Below are 20,733 nucleotides of genomic sequence, written 5' to 3' on the forward strand. Positions count from 1 at the left end.
TGTTTGGGGAAGTCAGTCTACCAGATATGTTTGGTATATGTCATACATGCTGATTACTACTAGAAGTCTGGGAGTGCATGGGCCATCAACTCCAGGCAGGAGAACCTTCCAAACCCCTGACACCCAAAGCTCTGCCATGAGGTGCCACATATTCCCCCCATGCAGCCAAGAGGGTTGGAGGATGTACCTGGCCCCAGAAGGCAGCTGCATGGAGAGGCTCCCAGCCATCCCAGTCCTTGACATCCACTCGTACTCCCTGATCAAGAAGGAGCTCAGCTGCATGAAGGAATCCATTGGCCCCGGCAATGTGCAGCTAAAGGAGAAGGAGAGAAATCTATAGGTTATTGGGCCTTGAAACACTTTAAGGAGCACAAAATAAGGCACTCTGCTCTGTGCCATGGCATCACATTTAAAAGGTGAATTAAGCCAACATGCTTTTATGAGCACCAACTGCATAGCCAATGCCTAGCACAAATAGGTTATTAGTACATGTTTACCATTTGAGTTTTATTTATCAAGTTTCATGCTTGGCAATCAGCAACATGAAACATTTATGAAATGGTCCTGGTCCCTGACTTCAGCAATCAGAGAAAAATTAGAAAGGAACTCCTTGACCTCTCTGCTGCTTTAGATATTGTTGAAAACCCCCTCCTCCTGGATGAATACTCTCTTCCCTTGACTTCCATGATATTACTCTCCCAACTTTCCAAATTCTCCACAGTATTCTTTACTGAATCATTATCGGTTTCCATCCCCTGACCATGGCTGTCCCCAAAACTTTGTCTAAGGCCCTATATTATTCTGTGTCCATCATCTCTCGATGATCTCCTTAGCTCCCATAGATCCAATTATTATCTTTATGCAAATTACTTCCGTGTGTGTATGTGCATGTGTGTGCACTCGCGTGTGCAAGCGCAAGCTTAATCTCTCCTTTGATCCTCATTCCCATATTACCAACTCCCTGCTGGACAGCTCCACTTGAATGTCCCACTAGCACCTCAAACTCAACATATCCAAACATCTTTCCTCAAAAGCCCACCTCTCCACCAAACTTCCCTATTACTGTTGAAAGAAACATCATCCTTCCAGTTACAAAGGTTCTCAAACTTGGTGTCTTCCTTGACTCTTCATTCTCCTTCTCTCCTTCATTTCTCTGTATCTAATCAGTTGCAAATCCTGCCATTTCTCTCTCAATATCTCTGCACCAATACAGGGCTATCAGCCTAGTTCAGGCCCTATTCACCTCTTGTTTGGACTATTGTGAATGCCTCCTATTTAGTCTCAGCTTCCAATATCTTCCTTGTCTGTGTCATGTACCTGTTAGGATACAAACTCCTCCAGGGCAGAGAGTGTTTTTTTCATTTTTATCTTTGTATCCCAAGGGCCTATAGAGATTGAACCTGGGATTTCATTGGCACAGGAACTCCCAGGTGAGGAAACTCCCTCTAATAATGCTGGTTGGCACCTCTGCAACTCGTAGTCTTCAAGAGGTTCATGGATTATTGATAGGTTAGGTGACTTGTCCAGGGTCACACAAACAGTAATGTCAGAGATAGGATTTGAACCTAGGTCTTCTTGGCTTTAAGGTCAGTTCTTTATTGACTATATCGCCTCTCTTTCTTAAGTAGGCACTCATTGATGAATTGTACTTTATGGCTAAGTACATGTGAGGGCAGCTAGGTGGTGCAGTGGATAGAGCACCAGGCCTGGACAGAAAGACTCATCTTCTTGAGTTCAAATCCAGGCTCAGATACTTACTATCTGTGGGAACCTGGGCAAATCACTTAATCTTGTTTGCCTCAGTTTCCTCACCTATAAAATGAGCTGGAGAAATGGCAAACTGCTCCAGTATCTTTACCAAGAAAACCCCAAACAGGGTCATGAAGAGTTGGACATGACCAAACAACAACGATGAATAAAAGCACCTTAAGATGACTCAACATGAGGTCTGGATTGTGTAGGGAGGCATGTGGGAAGAAATAGGTCTCAAGGTAAGAATAGAGAAGCAGCTTGGTGGTGTGGAGGAATAAGAGAGAGAAGGTAAGGATATTGTGCTCAGAGAGACCTGGAACTCAGCTGAAGATTGCAGATCACAGTATCTCAGAGTTGGAAGGAGCCCCAGACGTTACCTACTCCAACCAGTACCTAAGTAGGCACCGCCTTTACAACATTCAACAAATGACCATTCAAATTGTCTTGAAGATTTACAGTGATGGGGAACTTCGCACCTTATGAAACAATTCATTCCACTTAGCTCTAATAGGTAGCAAGTTTTTCATTATATCAGCATAAATCTGCCTCTATTCAGCTTTGTCCACTGGTCCTAGTTCTGTCCTCTGAGACCAAGATCTGGGGGATGACAAGGTAGATGACATAGCTGTCCTGGGAGATGGCTAAAGTAGAGTGAAAATGAAGGCCACAAGAGATGAAGAGATTGAGGACCTATCTTTGTATTCCTAGCATCAAACACAGTGCCTTGCACATAATAGGCATCTAATAAGGATAAGCTTGGCATGCCACCAATGATAATGAGACTGCTACTCTCCTGAATTCAATATTACTAAAATAAAACAATTTTTTTAGTTTGAATCTGTGATTTCACCAACATAGGGGATTGTTCTATGCTAGAAGCAAGGAAACTCCTTATGCCAATGTAAATGAGCACTTATTCTGCAACTTATGGCCTTAGAGAGTTACCTGAAGCTCTAAGTGATTAAGTAATTTACAGAAGGTCACACAGCCATTATGGGTACAGCTGTGATTAGAAAATAACTTCTAACTTTTTTTATAAGCCATATTTGAACCCAAGTCTTCCTGATTCCAAAGCCAGACCTCTAGCCACTGTACCACACTGTCTTTCAAAAATAATGCTAAAAATATCAAAAGAAAAAAAAACTTGTAGTTTGGTAAAAAGTCCATAGTCAGGGCTGAAACAGAGCCCAGCAAGAGCTGTCCAGGGTCCTAGTCTGTTCCTGATCCTTCTCTGACAATACACACTTGGTTCTCCTCATTCAGTGTTCCTAACCTGGAATGCTGACCACTCCGGACCGTGCACTTGCCTGACAGTCTTACCTATATCACTTGTCTGTTCCTATGACAGTCCTTGATTACCGCTGAGTGGGCTTTTATAAATCAGCTCTATAATCTGTATCCCATGGACTGAACTGGTACCAGGCATCTCTAGTGAATAGTGCTAAACCCCTTCCATAACCCATGCCCCACCCTTGACACCATGTTATCTCTGGTGAGCTAGTCACTCTTCCTGACTTCAGGCAGGAATGGGGGTTTTGGGGTGGGAATCTTTAATAATGGAGTTAACTATCCAAAAGGTGGATATAAGTCCTCCAACACTGGAGGTCTTCAGGCAGATGACTATTTACTAGGGATGGGGAGGGGTTAGAACAGAATAGCCTTCTAATGTCCCACTGAGATTCTTTGATTTTATGAATATGAATTTAAGGGATCTCAGCAATGAGAGTACAGGGGCACTATGGTGCAGTGAAAACAGCATTGGACTTCAGAGTCAAGAAGGCCTGGGTTCAGATTCTGACTTAGACATTAATGGCTGTGTAACCCTTGGCAGCACACTTCTTAGAGCCTCACCTTCCTCTTCTACAGAATGGGAATACCAATAGCACCTGCCTCACAGGATCGCTGTGATGGTGAAATGAGATACACATGAGAAATGCTATAGAAATGCAAGCCATTATTATTTTCAGAAGCCAACATGTCACAGACATTGTTTATCATGCTCTTAGCCTTTTAGAATCTGAGTGTCCATGGCATGAACTTGTACTACAGAGAGGCTATATTAGATAGAAGAGATTCAAATGTGTAAATTTGTGGGGAGGGGTGGAGTTTGCATGCCCTTGTCAGCAAAGGTCCTGGCTCAGAGAGCTGAAAATCAAGCCAGAGTGTCAAAGATTACGGGCCACTGGGTGCACAGTGGATCCTGCCACAAGGTGAGTTAAAGTTCTTTACTTCCTTTGAAAGAAAATAATTTTGAACTAAATTAGCTAATTCTAGAACCAAGTCACACTGAACATGCTAATACTCTAAATGCCAATACTCCAAGCTTGTGAAGACTTCCCCTGAAGGCAGATAAAACAGGTACTGTGGAGCACTTAGAGAGCAGTCAAGCATCAAAAATGCCAAGGTCATCCACTGCATCCTGGGTCATCACCAGTTGTCCTGACTTTTGTCTTGTCACTAGACTTCAGATGACTCAGGTAGAAGCTCACAACTACACAACTCTGCCTCACTAGAATCCAATTCCTGTGCAAGCCAAGATGTCACCCCTTGATATCATTGGTCCTTTTTGAAAACAAAGGATAAACAACAAAATTCTGTAAGAATATTTGATCTGGGGTCAACACCAGGTTTCAGACTGTAGCAGGGGCAATGATAATCAGTGTTGGGACCTTAACTAAGACACATGGGTATGGAATGGGGAATGGGGCTAAGGCAAATCAGTGAAGTTGGTTGACATCAAAGTTAGCTAGGGAGGGAACACACATAGCTATGATGATCATCAAGAATGTAGAATGTATGAATACCAGGCAAGTCAGGAAGTGGGCTAGACCATCAGGTCCAGGAAAGTCAGAGGAAGTGGCCTAGACTATGAGATCAAGTAAGGTAGGCCAGGTCCCACATTTGAGGTTTCAACCAGACCAAAGGGCATAGTCAGAAATAGATTCAAGGGGCACAGGCTAGGTATGGAGTTTGAGAATTTGGAAGGTGGATGGATTGATGGACAAGTAGGAAATGTTCCAAGAAGCTGGCCAGGAGGTAACACAATATATGGGGAAGGGTACTGGATTAGGAATCAGAGGACCTGGGTTCAAATCCCAGCTCTGGAACTTAATACCTATGTAATCTTGGAAATTCACTTCACTTCTCTAGCGAATTCACTTCTCAGTTTCTTTATCTATGAAATTAAGATGTTACACTATACTAGCTCAATCTTATAACTTTAAATCCTATGATCCTAATTCCTTAGTAGACATAAACATGTACCAGGAAGAGGTGGTATGGCGAGCCAATACTGGCCTCAAGATATTAGTGAATGGGCACCAGAAATTCCAATGAAAGTCAAGAATAGAATTCTCAGGCCCCAGGGGTAGAGGAACCAGGTCATAGGAATTGAAACCCAAGCATGGGATGTCAGGGTGGCAGGCAATGAATGGCCAGATGGCAGAGGTCAGAGCCAGAACAAAGTGATTCATCACTGGGAAGCAGAGCCAAATACTAGGAGACAAGAAAAGGCACAGGGAGACTAGGGGGAGGGTAGCAAGAATCAGATTCTGGACTGTGTAATGGAGCAGTGGGTACTAGAGGCAACACTAACCATGCTGAATGAAGGCTTCTGTTGTCTCTGCTCAGAGCAAGAGCTAAGAACAGATGTGAGCTGGACCGAGTAGGAAGGTGAGAGCCAGCCTGCACAGAGGAATGTAAGGCAGAGTCTTAGCTATTCCCTCACTGGGAAGAGATATCATTGTAATACAGTTATATCACAGTCCTCCTATAAAGCTCTGTTGTGAAGACCCTGGGCTCTCAAAGACCAGCTAGTACAGAGCAAATGGGACTTTGTTCAGGGTGCCAACATCTGCATTGGGGGGAAGATATATTTCCTCCCTGAAGGACTGCCATTCCTAATACCTTTCTTTGAATTGTGGCAATCCATGGGACAATAAGCCCTGGGCTGCCACCGCAAGATCTTATGTTATGGTGCCCTTCTCCTGGGTCCAAGGGCTGGTCTTTCTGGAGGAAGGACCACTCTTCTCCAAACACAACTGTATTCGCAGGTGTTTATCATTGCCACACCTACCTTCCCCCAAAAGTATTTTCCACTGGTGCAGTTACAGCTAGTTAAGGGTCTGCCAGTGGAACATATGTTCTGGAAAATCCTACCAAGGCTAAAAAGCTTCCAATAGTTGAGCCTAAGAATAGATTATGCGTCTGTCATCTGATGACCAGCCATGCTAAACATGGAAGGGTCATCACTAGGTTGACAAGGCTGAATGTTTGGCCAATAGAAACTCATGGAACTCCCTCTAAGGCCTGAAGGAGTTCATCTGTGTGTCATTGATAAATCACAGTGTTTTTGAATATTAAAATATGAACTATTTTGACACATGTTTCTCCTCCCACTTCCCCCAATGGACTGGAAGTGTCTTAAGGACAGGGCCTGTGCTATGTCTATCTTTGTATCCTTAACCTGTTAGCAGCGATGGAGGTTGAATGGTTTCCCTATCCTACTGCACATTAACATGTGGGAAAGCCTGGTAGAGAAGGTGCCATGGTGTGCTCTTCTCTCCTGTCAATGCCCTATTCCCCTTTCTGTCTGGAAACTGACCCTGCCCCCTCCCCGCCATCCCATACCTATGAGAGGGAAACCAGAATCTCTGTTTCACCCAGAACCTGAGGACCACTCACCCCTTCCGAATGGTGGTGGGGAAGGCCCCAACCTGTGGAGCAGACACGTCTGCTCACATCATTTGGATAATGACAATCCATTCAGTCAGATGGAGGATCTCCAAGCCTTACCATCTGCCTTGTCATTGAGTCCTAAGGTCCTCTGGACCTCACTCTGCTTGCTGCTGTTCCCTCCAGACTGTTGAGCACTGCCATCTGCCCTGCTGATATATCTTAAGGGCTCTTAGACCTTGCCATTCACCCTGTTGCCAGACACGTAGGACTCTTGGCCCTTTTCATCCCACTCTGCATCTGAATCCTCCTGTGTTGTCTCCCCCAGTTAGCGTAAGCCCTTTCAGAGGAGGTGCTGTCTCAATTTTCTCTTTGCATCCAAAGGACAAAGCACAGTACTCGGTGCACAGGAAGCATTTAATAAATGCATTTTTTATGCATTCATTCAGGACCCCACTTAGCATCTCACACGTGAGAATGTTTAATAAGTATTTGTTATTTGTTGATTCAGTGTGTCTCTCACCCTACAGCTTCATGTTTTCATATTAGTTGCTGATATAAGACAGGATGGTGACTGAATAGTTCACACTGTGGGAGGAGATGCTGTGGCAGTTTGGGCTGGCATTCCCTGTGAGTTCAGAGAAAAAGGGCTTCTACACACTCAAATGCCAGCAAGCAGTACAAAGCCCAGCATGACTGGTGATTCTCTTATGTGGGCAGAGACTGCCCCACAGTGCCAACAGCCTCCCCGCCTGGGCATCAGACCTTTCAAAGTCCATTCATTTCAATTATCTTATCTGACCTTCACACCTTCCCTGTGAAGGAAAGAAGGAAGATAATAGGATGTATAACTGGAAGAGAATCCAAGCCTCTCATCTTACAGATGAAGAGACTGAAGCACAAAGAAAGGGCATAACCTTCCCAAGGCTTGTCCCCATGTTGGGATTCTCATTCAAACCCATAAGGAAACTAAAGCATAGTTCAATGAGAAGCAGGATGCTATTGTGGAATGAGAACTATTCCCGCAGTCAGAAAGCCTTGGGTCTAGATGCAGCTTTGCCACTAATTAATTAGCTATGTGAGTTTAATTATGTTATGTCCATTCTCTGGGCCCCAGTTTCCCTCATCCATAACATCAGGAAACTGGACTAGAACATCTCTGAAATCCCTTCCAGATGTAATATTCCATGAACCCATAACTTAACTCAAACAAAGTCACACAACCTAAGATTGCTTTTGGCCTCCCTGCCAATAGCAGGGCTTGTAAAATCCTTTGTATCTGTGTAGGGTTCATCTCATGTTACAAAATGCTCCTGTTATGCATGGCCCTAGAACCAGCCATCGGGGTTGGCATGAGCTGTGGTATTCAGGATCCTGATGGCCCTAGGCCAGGACTGCCACTAGTAGAGACAGATGGGGCTCCAGCTTGGGCTGAGACAAATCTGCTCACCAGAGTGGCTCCTTGAGCATCAGTCCAGTCCAGGTCCTGACCTGCCGCAATCATACAGTGGATGTCGGTGATCATCTGTTGTTCAGGAGCTGCCCGCATCTCATTGATTTTCTCTTGGGTGATGCCTGAGACAACAAATCAACAATACACATATAAAAAAAATATCCCAAGATTCCACCTCATACCCATTAGATTGGTAAAAAAAAAAGTGATAATTGTTGTAGGAGCTGGGGTAGGGGGGAGGCACAGATAGACTAATTCGATGTTGGTGGAGATATGAATTGGTCCTGCCCTTCTGGAAAGCAATTTGGAACTATACTCCCAAAGTCACTAAGCTGTCTATACTTTTTGACTCAGTGATAACACTACTAGGGAGAGAGAGAGAAAGAGAAAGAAAGAGAGAGAAAAGACACACATGTATAATAATATTTGTAGCAGACATTTTTGTGGCAGCAAAGAACTAGAAACTACTGGTTGCACATAAAGTGGGGAATGACTAAACAAACTATGCCAAACTATGAATGTAATGGAATATTATTGCACTGTAAAAAAAAAAATGAAAGGGACAACTTCAGAGAAACCTGGAAAAATTGCATGAAATTTTATAGAAGAAAGTGAGTATAAGCAGGAAAACAATTTATATAATCACAACATTATAAAAATGAACAATTCTGAAATTCTTAAGAACTCTGACTGATGCAATGACCAACCATGATGCCAGATGACCAGTAATGAAGTATGCTGCCCATCTCCTGTCAGAGAGGTGATGCACTCAGATTGCAGAATGAGACACACATTTTTGGATATGACCAACATGAGAATCTATTTTGTTTCTTTGCCCATATTTGACACAATGTCCTTTTCTTTCTTTCTTTCTTTCAATTGGGAATGGGGCATTAGAGGGTAACAAGGGGCTAACAATAGGGTTACCAAAATGAAAAGAAAGAAGAAAAGTAAGAAAAGAATAAGCATTTTAAAATGCAAAGAAGAGAAAAGAAGGAAGGTCAGTAGGAAACACAGACAAGCTAATCATCTTTGAAAAGAACATGTTGAAACCAACAATATACATAAAAAGAAAAGCAACTTATGTGTAATATAGATTTGCAATCTTATGTACAATTCTCTTTTGCTGTTTTATTTTTTTACACAGGCATGCCTATCATATTTGGGGTTGGTTAAAAATTTTTTAAAAAGCAAATCAGGTACATCCTGGCTACTATGTCCATTTGATTCCTAAACCAAATCAACCTAGTTGGAGAAAAAGTAAGAAACTCCAACAGATCAGGGGTGGGGAACTTGCAACCTTGAGGCCATATGTGGCCCTCTAGGTTCTCAAGTGTGGCCCTTTGATGGAATCCAAACTTCATAGTACAAATCCCCTTAACAAAAGGATTTGTTCTGTAAAACCTGGACTCAGTCAAAGGGCTGCACTCAAGGGCCTAGCAGGCCATGTAGCCTCGAGGCCATAGGTTTCCCACTCATGGTCTAGACTCTTATCTTGTCATTGATATTATAAACACTGATTTGTGAATATCCAAGCTAACAATGCGTTGAGCTCACTTTCGTAGTATTTTCATACCTTTGATCACTCTCATAGCCTGACAATAGCTCTGAGAAGTAGACAGCACAAGGATTATTGTCCTCACTTTACACATGAGAAAATGGAGGCTTAGAAAGCTTAGTTTGATTGTTCAGAGTCCTACAGGGTCATTGAAAGAGCCAAGTGGGATTAAAATCCAAGTTTCCTAGTTCTATATTCTTCATCAATTTGGTTTATAATTCTTGGCATATAAATACTGTTTTTCATCTTAGGAATCTTTCTCTCTCTCTTTTTATATATCTGTGTGTGTGTGTGTACACATATGTATGTATGTATGTATACATACATACATATGTGTACACACACACACTCTCACACTCACACAAGCACACACAGGCATAGACACAATTATAGTTACATTCAGAATCAGATGTAGATTGCTGGTTCCTTCAGGCCCTGAGATCAATGCATTCTAGTCTTACTACCATTTTATACACATTTCCCTCCACATTTACTATCCCAGCCCGCCCCCATACACACAGCAAGGGAGCTGAGAAAAGTTTCAGCATCTCCCCACTCCTCACCCTGATATGCCATGCAAGTCTCGATCACATCGAGAGTCGGTTCATCTTCACAGAGGTCATAGGGCATGTTTCCATCTGAGTTGACTGCAAGCAGATCTGCCCCACTGTAAAAAACAAAGTTTCATGTGAGGATCACATGTTGGGAGCTATGGAGGAAAAGCTTAGTCTTCCCTTTAAGTTTACCTCTGTTTCCTTTCCCCCCCACCCCACTTCAGATTCAGGGAAGTAGATTCTACAGGAGTGGATCATTTAAAAGCTATCAGAAGGCTGTTTGGCAACTGTCTGTGGTAGATAGCTTTCCCCCTTTAGCCTTTCCCTTTCCCTGAGAAATAGCTATGGTTGACTGAAGGTCTCACAGAAGCCAGGAAGAAGCTATAAGGCAACCTCTTCAAAGGATTATCATTATTCTTATATCTTTATATGTCTCTGAGATGATTTTTACAATGCTTGACTGGGCCTAATGACTCTGACATTTCATAGATTTGGTTACTAGCACCCGTAGAAATAGGTAGGGATCAAGCTCTCCACTAAATTCCTCCTTTACTCCATTCAGTGCATGCAGACCAATAGCCAATTAATTGTCTCCAATATCTCCCCTAGGCAGGCCATCCCCCAGGCTACCACTCTTCAGTGAAACATCTCCATACTGATGACCATAAGTAAGAACTTTTGTGCTTGGGGGCAAGGTTAGGGGCAGAGCAAGGTTAGCTGGGAGTGGAAGAGTTCCTATGGGAAGTGATTGCCTGGGCTGTGAGAAGGAAGCACGCTTTGGAGTGTCATCAGATTTCCACCTTGCTCAAGAAAAGTGGGAAGTGACTTGGGTTCCAGGGGTGCAGCCACCAGGGGGAGGAAATATACTCAGGGATGGTACAACGGGTGTCCTCTAAGTTTGAGTGCTCTGAGACAAATCCTTGGTCTCCCTGCCCTATTTATAGCATTAATGTTCAACTAGGCTATGGATGAAATAGAGTGCCTGATTGCAATGGAGAGGAACACTAGGATATAAGGTTGAAGGGGTGTGATGGGGTCAGGTTAGAAAAGCTGAAGAGTTTGGACCAAAATGTGGTAAGGCAGAATGATCATTAGATGTGGAGGCAGAAGCCCTAAAGCCAAATCCCAGCTCTTTTGCTTGCCTACTTGTGCGACATTAGGCAAAGTATCTCCTCTCTCTGTACTTCAGTTACCTCCTCTGAAAGTGAAAGGATCACACTAGATAATACCGAAAGCCACTCCCAACTCTAAATTTTGTGTGTATGAGATGACCACCAAAGAACCTTGGTCAAATGATAAGTTGACAAAATATGCAAGGACTTCTACAATGTAAATTAAAAGAAAGCTGAACTCTGAGTAATTAAAAAATCAATAATGGCTTTGGAGAAGAGACAAGGAAATGTGCCTCCCTCCCCTGGGCAGAGCAGAACATGGCACCCATTGTTAAATACAAAGGAGTGGAAAGGGGACAGGATCTATCTAGAAAATGATAGCATAGTAAAACAAAAGGCATCAACATAGCTTATTTTTTAAAAGTGATGTTTGAGAAAGGTTAATCTGGCAGCACAGATGACATAAACTTGAATGGATGGATCAGGTTCAGCAGCTGATTTGCAGGCAGCCACAGCCCCTGCGCACACGCACACACACACACAAACAAACATACATATCCAGGTCCATTCAGGCCTTGTGACAGGTGCATGTGAGAACAGATCCACCCTGCCCAGGTATATGCTGGAACCATTCATCATCCTCTTGTCTATGTGACATCTGCCCCATTTTTTGCTCATCCTGCTGTTAAGTGCCTGCAGCAACTCAAGGGTTATGCTTCTCTGGACTGACAGGTCCTTCTGGCACCAGGATTCTGCATGCTGGCCAAACTGAAGCACAGAGTTGCAGCTCCAAAGGACATGAGGTCAAGTTCTGGCTGTTTCTCCATATCCCTCATAAAAGCTTTGGATTCTAGATTCTACTTCTCAGTTGACAATGGGTAACTTCTCAGACTAGTACTTCCAAACATCTTCAGGTTAAAAAGCAGCACGGAATTCACATCATGTGCCCATTTTGGACACTATTCCTTTCAGCCCTGAGAGATCCAGTGTCATTTTTAAGTTTGTAACATGGAGATCCTCTGCTACATCCATTCTCCTTTGATGCCTCATTTTGACATGAAAGGGACCAGGGCTCTTAAAGGCCCTACCAGTAGAGTCCAAATTCTTGAAGGGCCTATGGAGCTGGACAGGTTTTAAGTATTGGCCTGGCAGTAGGTGATGCAGCAGCCATTAGAAAAAGTCTAGTCAGTGGTTAGGTACCTAAAAGTTAATTTGTTCAACTATAGCAATTCATGAAGAAAATATCAAGGTGTGAAGAGAAGTTGCATTCTCCATTATAACATAAATTCCTTGGAAAAAAGGATTGCTTCTCTTTTTTTCTTTGCATCCTCAGTGCCTCTCATAGTATCTGGTATACAGTAAGCACTTAAACAAGGCTTGCTGATTGATTGAATAGAGAAATCACCCACATAAAGGAAATCATTACTCCTTTAAGTAATATGAGGAAAAAAAAACAACCAATCAATCAAGAAGAATTTTTATTGTATTTACTATGTGATGGATACTGTGCTAAACCCTGAGCATAAGAAAATAGGCAGAAATAGTCCCTGGCTGCAAGGAGCATACACTCTGGTGGAGGAGACAACTTGTAAATGATTGAGTACATATAAGACGCATCTCCACCCTAATCTCTTACATTGGGATGTTTTTGAAGATTAATGCTTGGGGAGCTTTAGAGAAGAGTTCAGATGTTATTCCAACTGCACCCTGAAGAATCCAAGGCATTTGTGAGAGGAAAGAAAACAATCTACCATGGACAGTTCCTGGGCATCTTGGGGGAGTTTAAACAACACTTTGCTCACAAAATCTGCATCTTTGAATCTATAGAGTATCAACCATCTAAAATCATCTGAAGATACTTAGGAGCAAGTATTTCCTTTCTTCTTCTAATACTGCTGGCAAGATCATGTGTCATGGACTGTACTTATATTGTATTCTTTCACCCGTAATGACAAGACTTGAGTAGCTTCGCCTTGGACAATTATAAATGTCAAATATGGGTTAGCCAAGAGGCATTGACTTCCACAAACAAGGTACAGTGTCATCATCTGACATAACTCACATAAGTGTTTTAAAATTTACAAAGCACCTTTACCGCCAAATCCTATGAGATAGCCAGTACAAATATGTCTACTCGAAAAAACTGAATCATAGAGAGGATGAAGTGACTTGATCATGGTTGTAGAACTAGTAAGCACCAAAACTAGGCAAGCCTTTTGTTTTACTATGCTATCATTATCTGGATAGATCCTGTCCCCTTTCCACTCCTTTGTAACAAAGCTGTATCTAATAATGGGTGCTATGTTCTGCTCTGCCCAGGGGAGGGAGGCACATTTTCTTGTTTCCTCACACCAAGTCCAAACCACTCCCCCCACTTTTTTTTTCTGTTACACCATACTGTCTCTCCTATGATAAGATAAACATATGAGTGTTGAGATATAGTAGGACAGCTCTGTAATACTAGTAGCAATGCTTTTCACCAAGTTGTTGATTGTAGTTATGAAACTTAAATCTCTGCATAATGACTACAATACTTCTCTGGGATAACCACACTAAATCACTCCAGTGCTGGTGGAACAACCACTTCCAATAATACCACAAGTTTGTCTTAGGAAAAATGAAAGGGAGTGGGGAGGATGAGTCACAAATGTTGGGACACATAAGCTGTCAGAAGCCCAATATTCTGCTGTTTAGAGCTTCCAGTTTTAAAGGATAAGATTTTATAGCTTGAAAGGACTTTGGAAGTCATCTAGCCCAACCCTCTCATTAGATACAATTTGTATTGATACTGTTTTATTTTGGTACATCAGTCAATCAATAATATGTATTAAGTGCCTGCTATGTGCCAGGTACTGTGATAAGTGCTGGAGATGCAACCTCATATTCAACCTAAATTTTGTTGCTTCTTCGTGCCATCTTCATCTCTATGATTTTAGTAATTGTGTATAGATTCTTCTGGTCTGGCTTACTCCATTCTGCATCATTTCATACATGTTTCTCCATATTTCTTTGAATTCTTCATAGTCATCATTCATTATGGTGCAGTAATATACAATTGCATTTATCTACCACAGTTTGGTCAGCCATTCTCCAATAGCTGAGCATGAAGGTTGTTTGCAGCTTTTTGTTATTGCAATTAATACTCCCATGAATATTTTCACACATAGGAGATCTTTCTTTCCGTCATGATGTTCTTGAAGCATAAATCCAACACTGGGATTGCTGAATCAAAGGGTATGAATGCTTAGCAACTTTTCTTGCTTAATTCCAAATTGTTTCCCAGAATAGCCGAGCTAATTCACAGCTTCACCAGCAAGGAATTATTAGCTCTCTCATTTAACAGTTAAGGAAACTGAGGCCCAAGGGAGGGAAGTGACTTGCTCAACGTCACACAGATGGTAGCTGGAACTCCAACACAGGCCTCCAAATCTGGGGCTCTTTCTAGTTTGTCTGTTTCATAACATAATACAAGCCTTTCAATGGATGAACCTCCAAAGGTGGTTGACACCAAACTCTTTTTGGCAGAGGCCCCAAAAACAGTCATTGCGTGCACAAGATCTGCCTGGCTAACAGGCGAAGCTCATATTAAATAGCTTATGCATATTATATTGGGGTGCCTCCTGTTGCCCAGTTTTTTCCCAAGTAGGATCTCACTATCAATACCAAAATGGGTATTATATTGGCTGTTGGTAAAAATGGGCAAGGAATGATCAATCAATGCCTTCAACAAGACAGTCTGTTGTTGCTATAAAAACACTCTACCCTAAATCTCTGGAGTCTGCAAACTACAAGGCCAAAACCAGTAACACTAAACCACACCCCCAGGCACACATAACACCTTTCTTCTGAGACTCAGCATTACTTTACAACTACTAAACTTGATCATCTCAGGTGAGAAGGGAAAAAATGGCTCAAAGCCTGCTTTCTCATTCTACCATTCCATCAGAATCACAGAATGCTCGTGCTGGACAGGACCTCAGATATCATTTAATCATGGGGTCAGAGGATCACAGATCCACAGTCGTAGCTGACTGAAGAGATCATCAAGTTCAACTGTCATTTTATGAAGGAGGAAAACTGAGGCCAGAGAGCCCCAGACCTGCTCAAGTTAATATAATCAGCAAATAACAGAGCTAGGGTTCAAACCTATGTCCTCCAAATCTTCATAAAAAGGAAGCTTTCTCTCCAGGGCACTATCCTTCTTTGCCCTAAGCTCCCTGTTACCATAAGCTTGAACTACCGGAGTGCCAGCACTGCCCTGGCCAGGGCTTCCTGCAGGGAAGAATGTAGGTCAGCTTCCAGTCAACACACACAACAGCATCCTCCTTGTAGTGGTGCAATCTGACTTCCTCCCGTTCCCAGAAAATGGGAGCAGTGGAGTTGCCAATCCCCCTGTCCTCCCCACTCCAAGCCATCACCCTCCTACCCATTCATAGATTAAGAGTTCTTTGTCACATGCCTCTGGAGGAAAGGAAACACCCAAAAGGCATCGGACAGAGAGAAAGGAGCCACCTACTATTGAATGAGGATTTTCACCAGGTTGATGTGGCCGCAGGTGGCAGCAGCATGCAGAGGTGTCCACAGCTCATTGTCCTTGGCATTGACGTTGGCCCCGTGGCTCAGCAGAAGCTTGACTATCTCTTCAAAGTTGTCAATGCAGCACTTTGGGTAAGGGGGAAGGAAACAGAAGCACAAAGAGAGACAGTCAGGCTGAGGGGGAGACCAAGGCAGAAAACACAGGGTCCCAGAAATCACCAAATTATCACTTATAGGTTTTAGAACTGGAAGAAAGCGTAGACATCAGATTCTGCAATGCCCCTTCCCATTACTTCACTCTGAAGGGGAAGAACATGGGTCCCAGGAAGTTAAGTTCAAATGAGAGACTATATATATATATATATATATATATATATATATATATATATATATATATATATAGCACTTTGAAGGTTTTATAGCATAAAAGAGACATCTGTTACTATTACTAGAGTGACTTCCTCAAGGCTTTATTGGTACTGAGTAGCAGAACCAGGATTTGAACCCAGGCGCACTGGTTCCAGATCCAATATTCCTGCTATAACAGTCCAGCTGCCCCTCACTTTTGTTCACCATTGCATCCAGCATTTTGAGAGACCAGACCAAGGGCAGCATAGCAACAGGAATATGCAATTTGATACCAGAGGAACTAGATTCTGATTCTGGCTTGGCCATATGCAGCCCATGCAACCTTAGGCAAGTCCTTCTCCCATCTCAGTTTCCTCTTTTGTAAAACAAGGGGACTAGAAGAGATCTCTATGGTCCCTGCCAGGTCTAAATCTTATTGTTCTGTCCACAGGGTCGGCACTCCTCACCAGAGTCTCAAGGCCAAGGCAAAGATGAAAGGCTTGCTAGGAAAACCTCCCTGATCCCTCCTCCCCTTGTCCTTAAAGTCTGGAAACTAAACATTATTACAGTGTCATTCCTTTGAGTCTAGGAAGCTTTTTAAAAGTCTTTCAGAATCAACTATTAGTTTCAATTCAACTAAACAACATTTTGTTGTTGTCGTTCAGTCATTTCAGTCGTGTCTGACTCTTCAAGACTCCATTTGGGGTTTTATTGGCAAAGATGCTGAAGCGGTTTGCCACTTCTTTATCCAGCTCATTTTACAGATGAGAAAACTGAGGCTTGAGTTTAAAACAAGGTTAAGCGACTTGCCTAGGGTCACATAGCTAGTAAGTGTCTGAGGCTGGATTCAAACTCAGGAAGATGTGTCTTCTTGACTCCAGGCCTGGCAGTCTATCTACTGCACCACCAAGTTACCCCCAAACAAGCATTTATTAAGCACCAGCCATGTGTAAACTTTGGGATTTAGGGGACATAAAGATGGAAAATGGCACATTCATTCGTCCTCAAAAATCTTATAATCCAATACAGGGAATAGGATATTAACATAGCCAAGTATAATGAAGGAAGAGTGTGATAGGTACAAAAGAAGCATCTAGAGGGAGAAATCACTTCAGTTGGCAGAGAGCAGTCTGAGAAGGCTCAAAAGGAAAAAAAGAAGGATTTATTAAGAATCTACTATGTGCCAGTCACTATGCTAAGCTTTTTATAAAGATTGTCTCATTTGATCAACTGCAACGCTGGGAAGGAGGTGCTATGATTATCTCTATTTTACAGTTGAAGAAACTAAGGCAGACAAAGGTTAAGTGACTTGCTCAGAGCTAGTAAGTATCTGAGGGCCTCTGAATTTGAACTCAGGTCTTCCTGATTTCAGGCCCAGAGCTCTGTCCACTGAGCTGGACCTTGAAGAGAAGGATTGAAGGTTGAGAATAAGGGTCATGGATCTAGAGTTGGAAAGGACCTTTTCCTTGTTCTAACCATTGCCACTCCCCTTATGCTGAATAGTGTCCCTAGAGGTGTGGGTTAGGGTTCCTGGGACAGGGAGGGGGATGGAGGAGCAAGGCATCCTTTAGATTTTACCTGTTGCTAGTGGCTGCTCTTCAGCTTACCTTGGTTGTAGCTATGCGCACACAGATTACCAGAGCAAACTATGGAAACCACTAATAATTCATATTCCTATAGCACTTTACAGGTTACAAAGATCTTTCTTCCAAAACAAACAAAAAGTCTATGGGGGTAAATAATATACATATTACTAGGCCCATTTTACTGAAGAGAAAGCTGAGGTTCAAAGTGATAAAGTGATTTGCCCACTTTCATACCAAGTAAATGTCTGAGCTGGGCCTCAGACTCCAGTCTCCTGATCCCAATCTGCCTCTGTAACTGCACTGAAATTAAGCAAGTTCTGTCTTCCTTCTTCTGTTTTCCCCTTGGTTACCTCCAGGCCCCAGTGGTTGAGTACCCAGTATAGGGTCCCCCCATCTGCCCCTACTTTAGCTTGCTGGGCATCTCATGTCTTCAAGCTGGTCAGTGACTACTCAAGTCCTTCCTGCAGTGATCCTATACCTCAACCCCCACCCTGGAGCCTGCCCTCCATAGGCACCTCTGTGTTCTGCCCTTTACAGAGCTGAATCTAACATGCCTCACAATGACTATATCCCCAGAATCTAACCCAGTGCCCTGTACATAGGAGTTTAATGATAAATGTTTGTTAAATTCAATCATTATCAAATCATTAATAGGAATAACCTCTGAGAAGCAGTGTGTAGTAGGGGACAGAGAGACTTCCTTTGAATTGGGACAACCTGAATTCAAGTCTGGCCTCTGACAAAGGAGAGTCACTTAACATAATAGTAGCCCAGACAACTCTCTAAGGCTAAGAGATGTTACAAATTGTGGATCTATTGTTAGGTCTGCATGGGAGGATGGAGTTTCTTCACCAGGGAGGTCCCTATTTTGACGACTCACAAATTGGTTCCATTCCCATCCCCATTCCCACCTCCAGTAAACATTCGCACTCCCCTGGCATGACAGCTGGCAAGATCAGCAGGCCAAGGAACAACCATCATGGGTCTACTTCTTTGCCCTTCCCGTGAACCCCTAATGAAACAGAAGAGAAAACCAGGCCCAATAACAGCTGATTCCAGGCCAGGAAGTAGGTCTTGACCCTCAGATCTTCCACATCCCTGCGTCAGGGGACAGACACTAAGCCAGCATATCCATAAGTTTAGGCCAGTGACCCCAGAGCAGCAGTCTTTTCTGGCTGGGAGCCAAGGAAGCTACCACTGCAACCCAAGCTTAAATTGTGGCTCCCTTTGCTGGGAATGTGCATCCAATAAACAAAAAGCCCTTCTTATCACCCTAGGCACTAATTTCTATGTACATTTGACACCACAACAGGCAGCACCAGGCAGGGGTGAGGGTGGCTGAGAGAAGAACCTCATCTGGGGAGAGAAGAGCAGTCAATGGGTGCATTTACCATTGTTGGAAAAGAAGTCAGAGAGATGAGCTGTGTTCAGATGGAGCTTAACAACCCAGCTCCTGTTCCCCACCACCACCCCCATCTGCTGCAGTCCCTGCCTATCCTCTCAGTAAGCTATCTAACAAATTCAGGAGAAGCACTGAAGGACCCTAGGCTTAGAGGTGAATGGGGGCAGGGAATAGTCACATTAGATACCATCTCATCTGTAAAATGAGGGGGGTGGTAGGAGAACAATTAATACAATAATAATAGGTGGTGCAGTGGATAAAGGGCTGGGCCTGGAGTCAGAAAGACTCATCTTCAGGAGTTCAAATCTGGCCTCAGGCACTTTCTAGCCAGGTGATATGACTGAAAAACAACTTAACAGCAAATTTTGAAAGAGTTAAGGACTCTGATCAATGCAATGTCCAACCATAATTCCAGAGGACCAGTGATGGACCATGCCTGCCAAAGAGGTGATGAATTCAGGTTAAGACTGAGACATTTATTTTTTCAGCATAGCCAATGTGGGAATTTTTTTGCTTGACTATGCATATTTTTTTTTACAAGAGCTTGGCTCTTCTTTTTTATTTTTTCAATCAGAGGAGAGAGAAGGAGGGAGAAAAAAATATATTTTAATTGAAAAGTAAACAGATAATTTTTTTTTAAATGAGGGTCTTGGACTAGATGGGCTCTGAGGTCTCTTCCTGTTCTGATTCTAATATACTATAATACTATCATAATGAGTCTCTCCTGGGAAATACTGGTTGCTGGAGGTTCCAGTGAAAGGAGCTACTGGGAGTGAGCAGCTTGCTCAGCTACAGTGATCCTGGCCAGAAGAGTCTTGGCCTGGCCAGGATTGCCACACAAGAAGACAAGAGTTGATGAAGATTAGAGGCACCAACTCAGAACTGGGTAAAGGCCATACACAGGATTTTCCTATAATGTAGTCCCATGTGCATGCATATGCATACACACACACATACACACACACACACACACACACACACACACACACACAGCACTTCAGCTTCCTTAGAGACCTCATAACTTCCACCCTGTCCTGCTGGCTCTTCCCTCAAATGTAAACTGTGCTGCTCCACGGAGACATGGCTGTAGTTTTCCAAAGCTGTTTTGTGAACTTTGAATGAGCCAGTGCCTTAGACACAAATGAAGGTCCTTGGACACTTGAGTTTTAAAGCTGCCCATCAGAACACAAGGAAATGATGCAACAGGAGACATGTACAGTCTTTCCCATGCTCGGAGAGCTGAACCCAGTGTCTCTCTGAAGTATCCTTAGCTTGAGTCAAAGGACATGGGTTAGAAGCCAACCTCTGCTATTTGCTGCCACCTCATCTATAAAATGGAGGGACTGGATTAGATGGCCTCCAAGGTCTTTCCCATCTCAAATCTACGATCTTATGATACTGCCACTGGGAAAAATAAGAAAAAGTTGGCTGGAACACTGAACATCTGAAAGAAAGTAGTATGTGATAAAGCTACAAAGTAGGGTGGAACAAGATTAAGGAGGGCCTTGGATGCCAGGACAAGTTTATGCATTCTTTGATAGGCAATAGGGAGATATGACATGATCCTATCACCTGAGGTCCATCACCACCCCAGAAATGGAGAGGATACCAGAGCCTTGGGGCCCACCTGGGGCATTAGACTGTTGCCCCAGCTATTCACCAGCTGGCATACCCATTTAATATCAAAAACTCCAAGACCACTGTCTCAACATGGTTGATGTTTTGGGAATTGCCTTAAAACAGAAAACTCATTAATCT

General features: G+C 43.0%; 1 protein-coding gene across 1 annotated transcript in view; it reads right to left on the reverse strand.

Annotated features, from left to right (window-relative positions):
• PPP1R16B (protein phosphatase 1 regulatory subunit 16B) overlaps window positions 1–20,733 on the reverse strand; it is a 156,403-nt gene that overhangs the window by 14,473 nt on the left and 121,197 nt on the right. Inside the window, exons 4-7 of the mRNA XM_036750564.1 lie at window positions 15,620–15,765; window positions 10,001–10,104; window positions 7,877–8,001; window positions 188–313 (exon numbers count right to left, since the gene is read on the reverse strand). Of these exons, the coding sequence (XP_036606459.1) occupies window positions 188–313; window positions 7,877–8,001; window positions 10,001–10,104; window positions 15,620–15,765 (501 nt within the window). The remainder of the gene's footprint in view (window positions 1–187; window positions 314–7,876; window positions 8,002–10,000; window positions 10,105–15,619; window positions 15,766–20,733) is intronic.

This window comes from Trichosurus vulpecula, chromosome 3 (genome assembly GCF_011100635.1).
Source record: "Trichosurus vulpecula isolate mTriVul1 chromosome 3, mTriVul1.pri, whole genome shotgun sequence".
NCBI classification, from domain to species: domain Eukaryota; kingdom Metazoa; phylum Chordata; class Mammalia; order Diprotodontia; family Phalangeridae; genus Trichosurus; species Trichosurus vulpecula.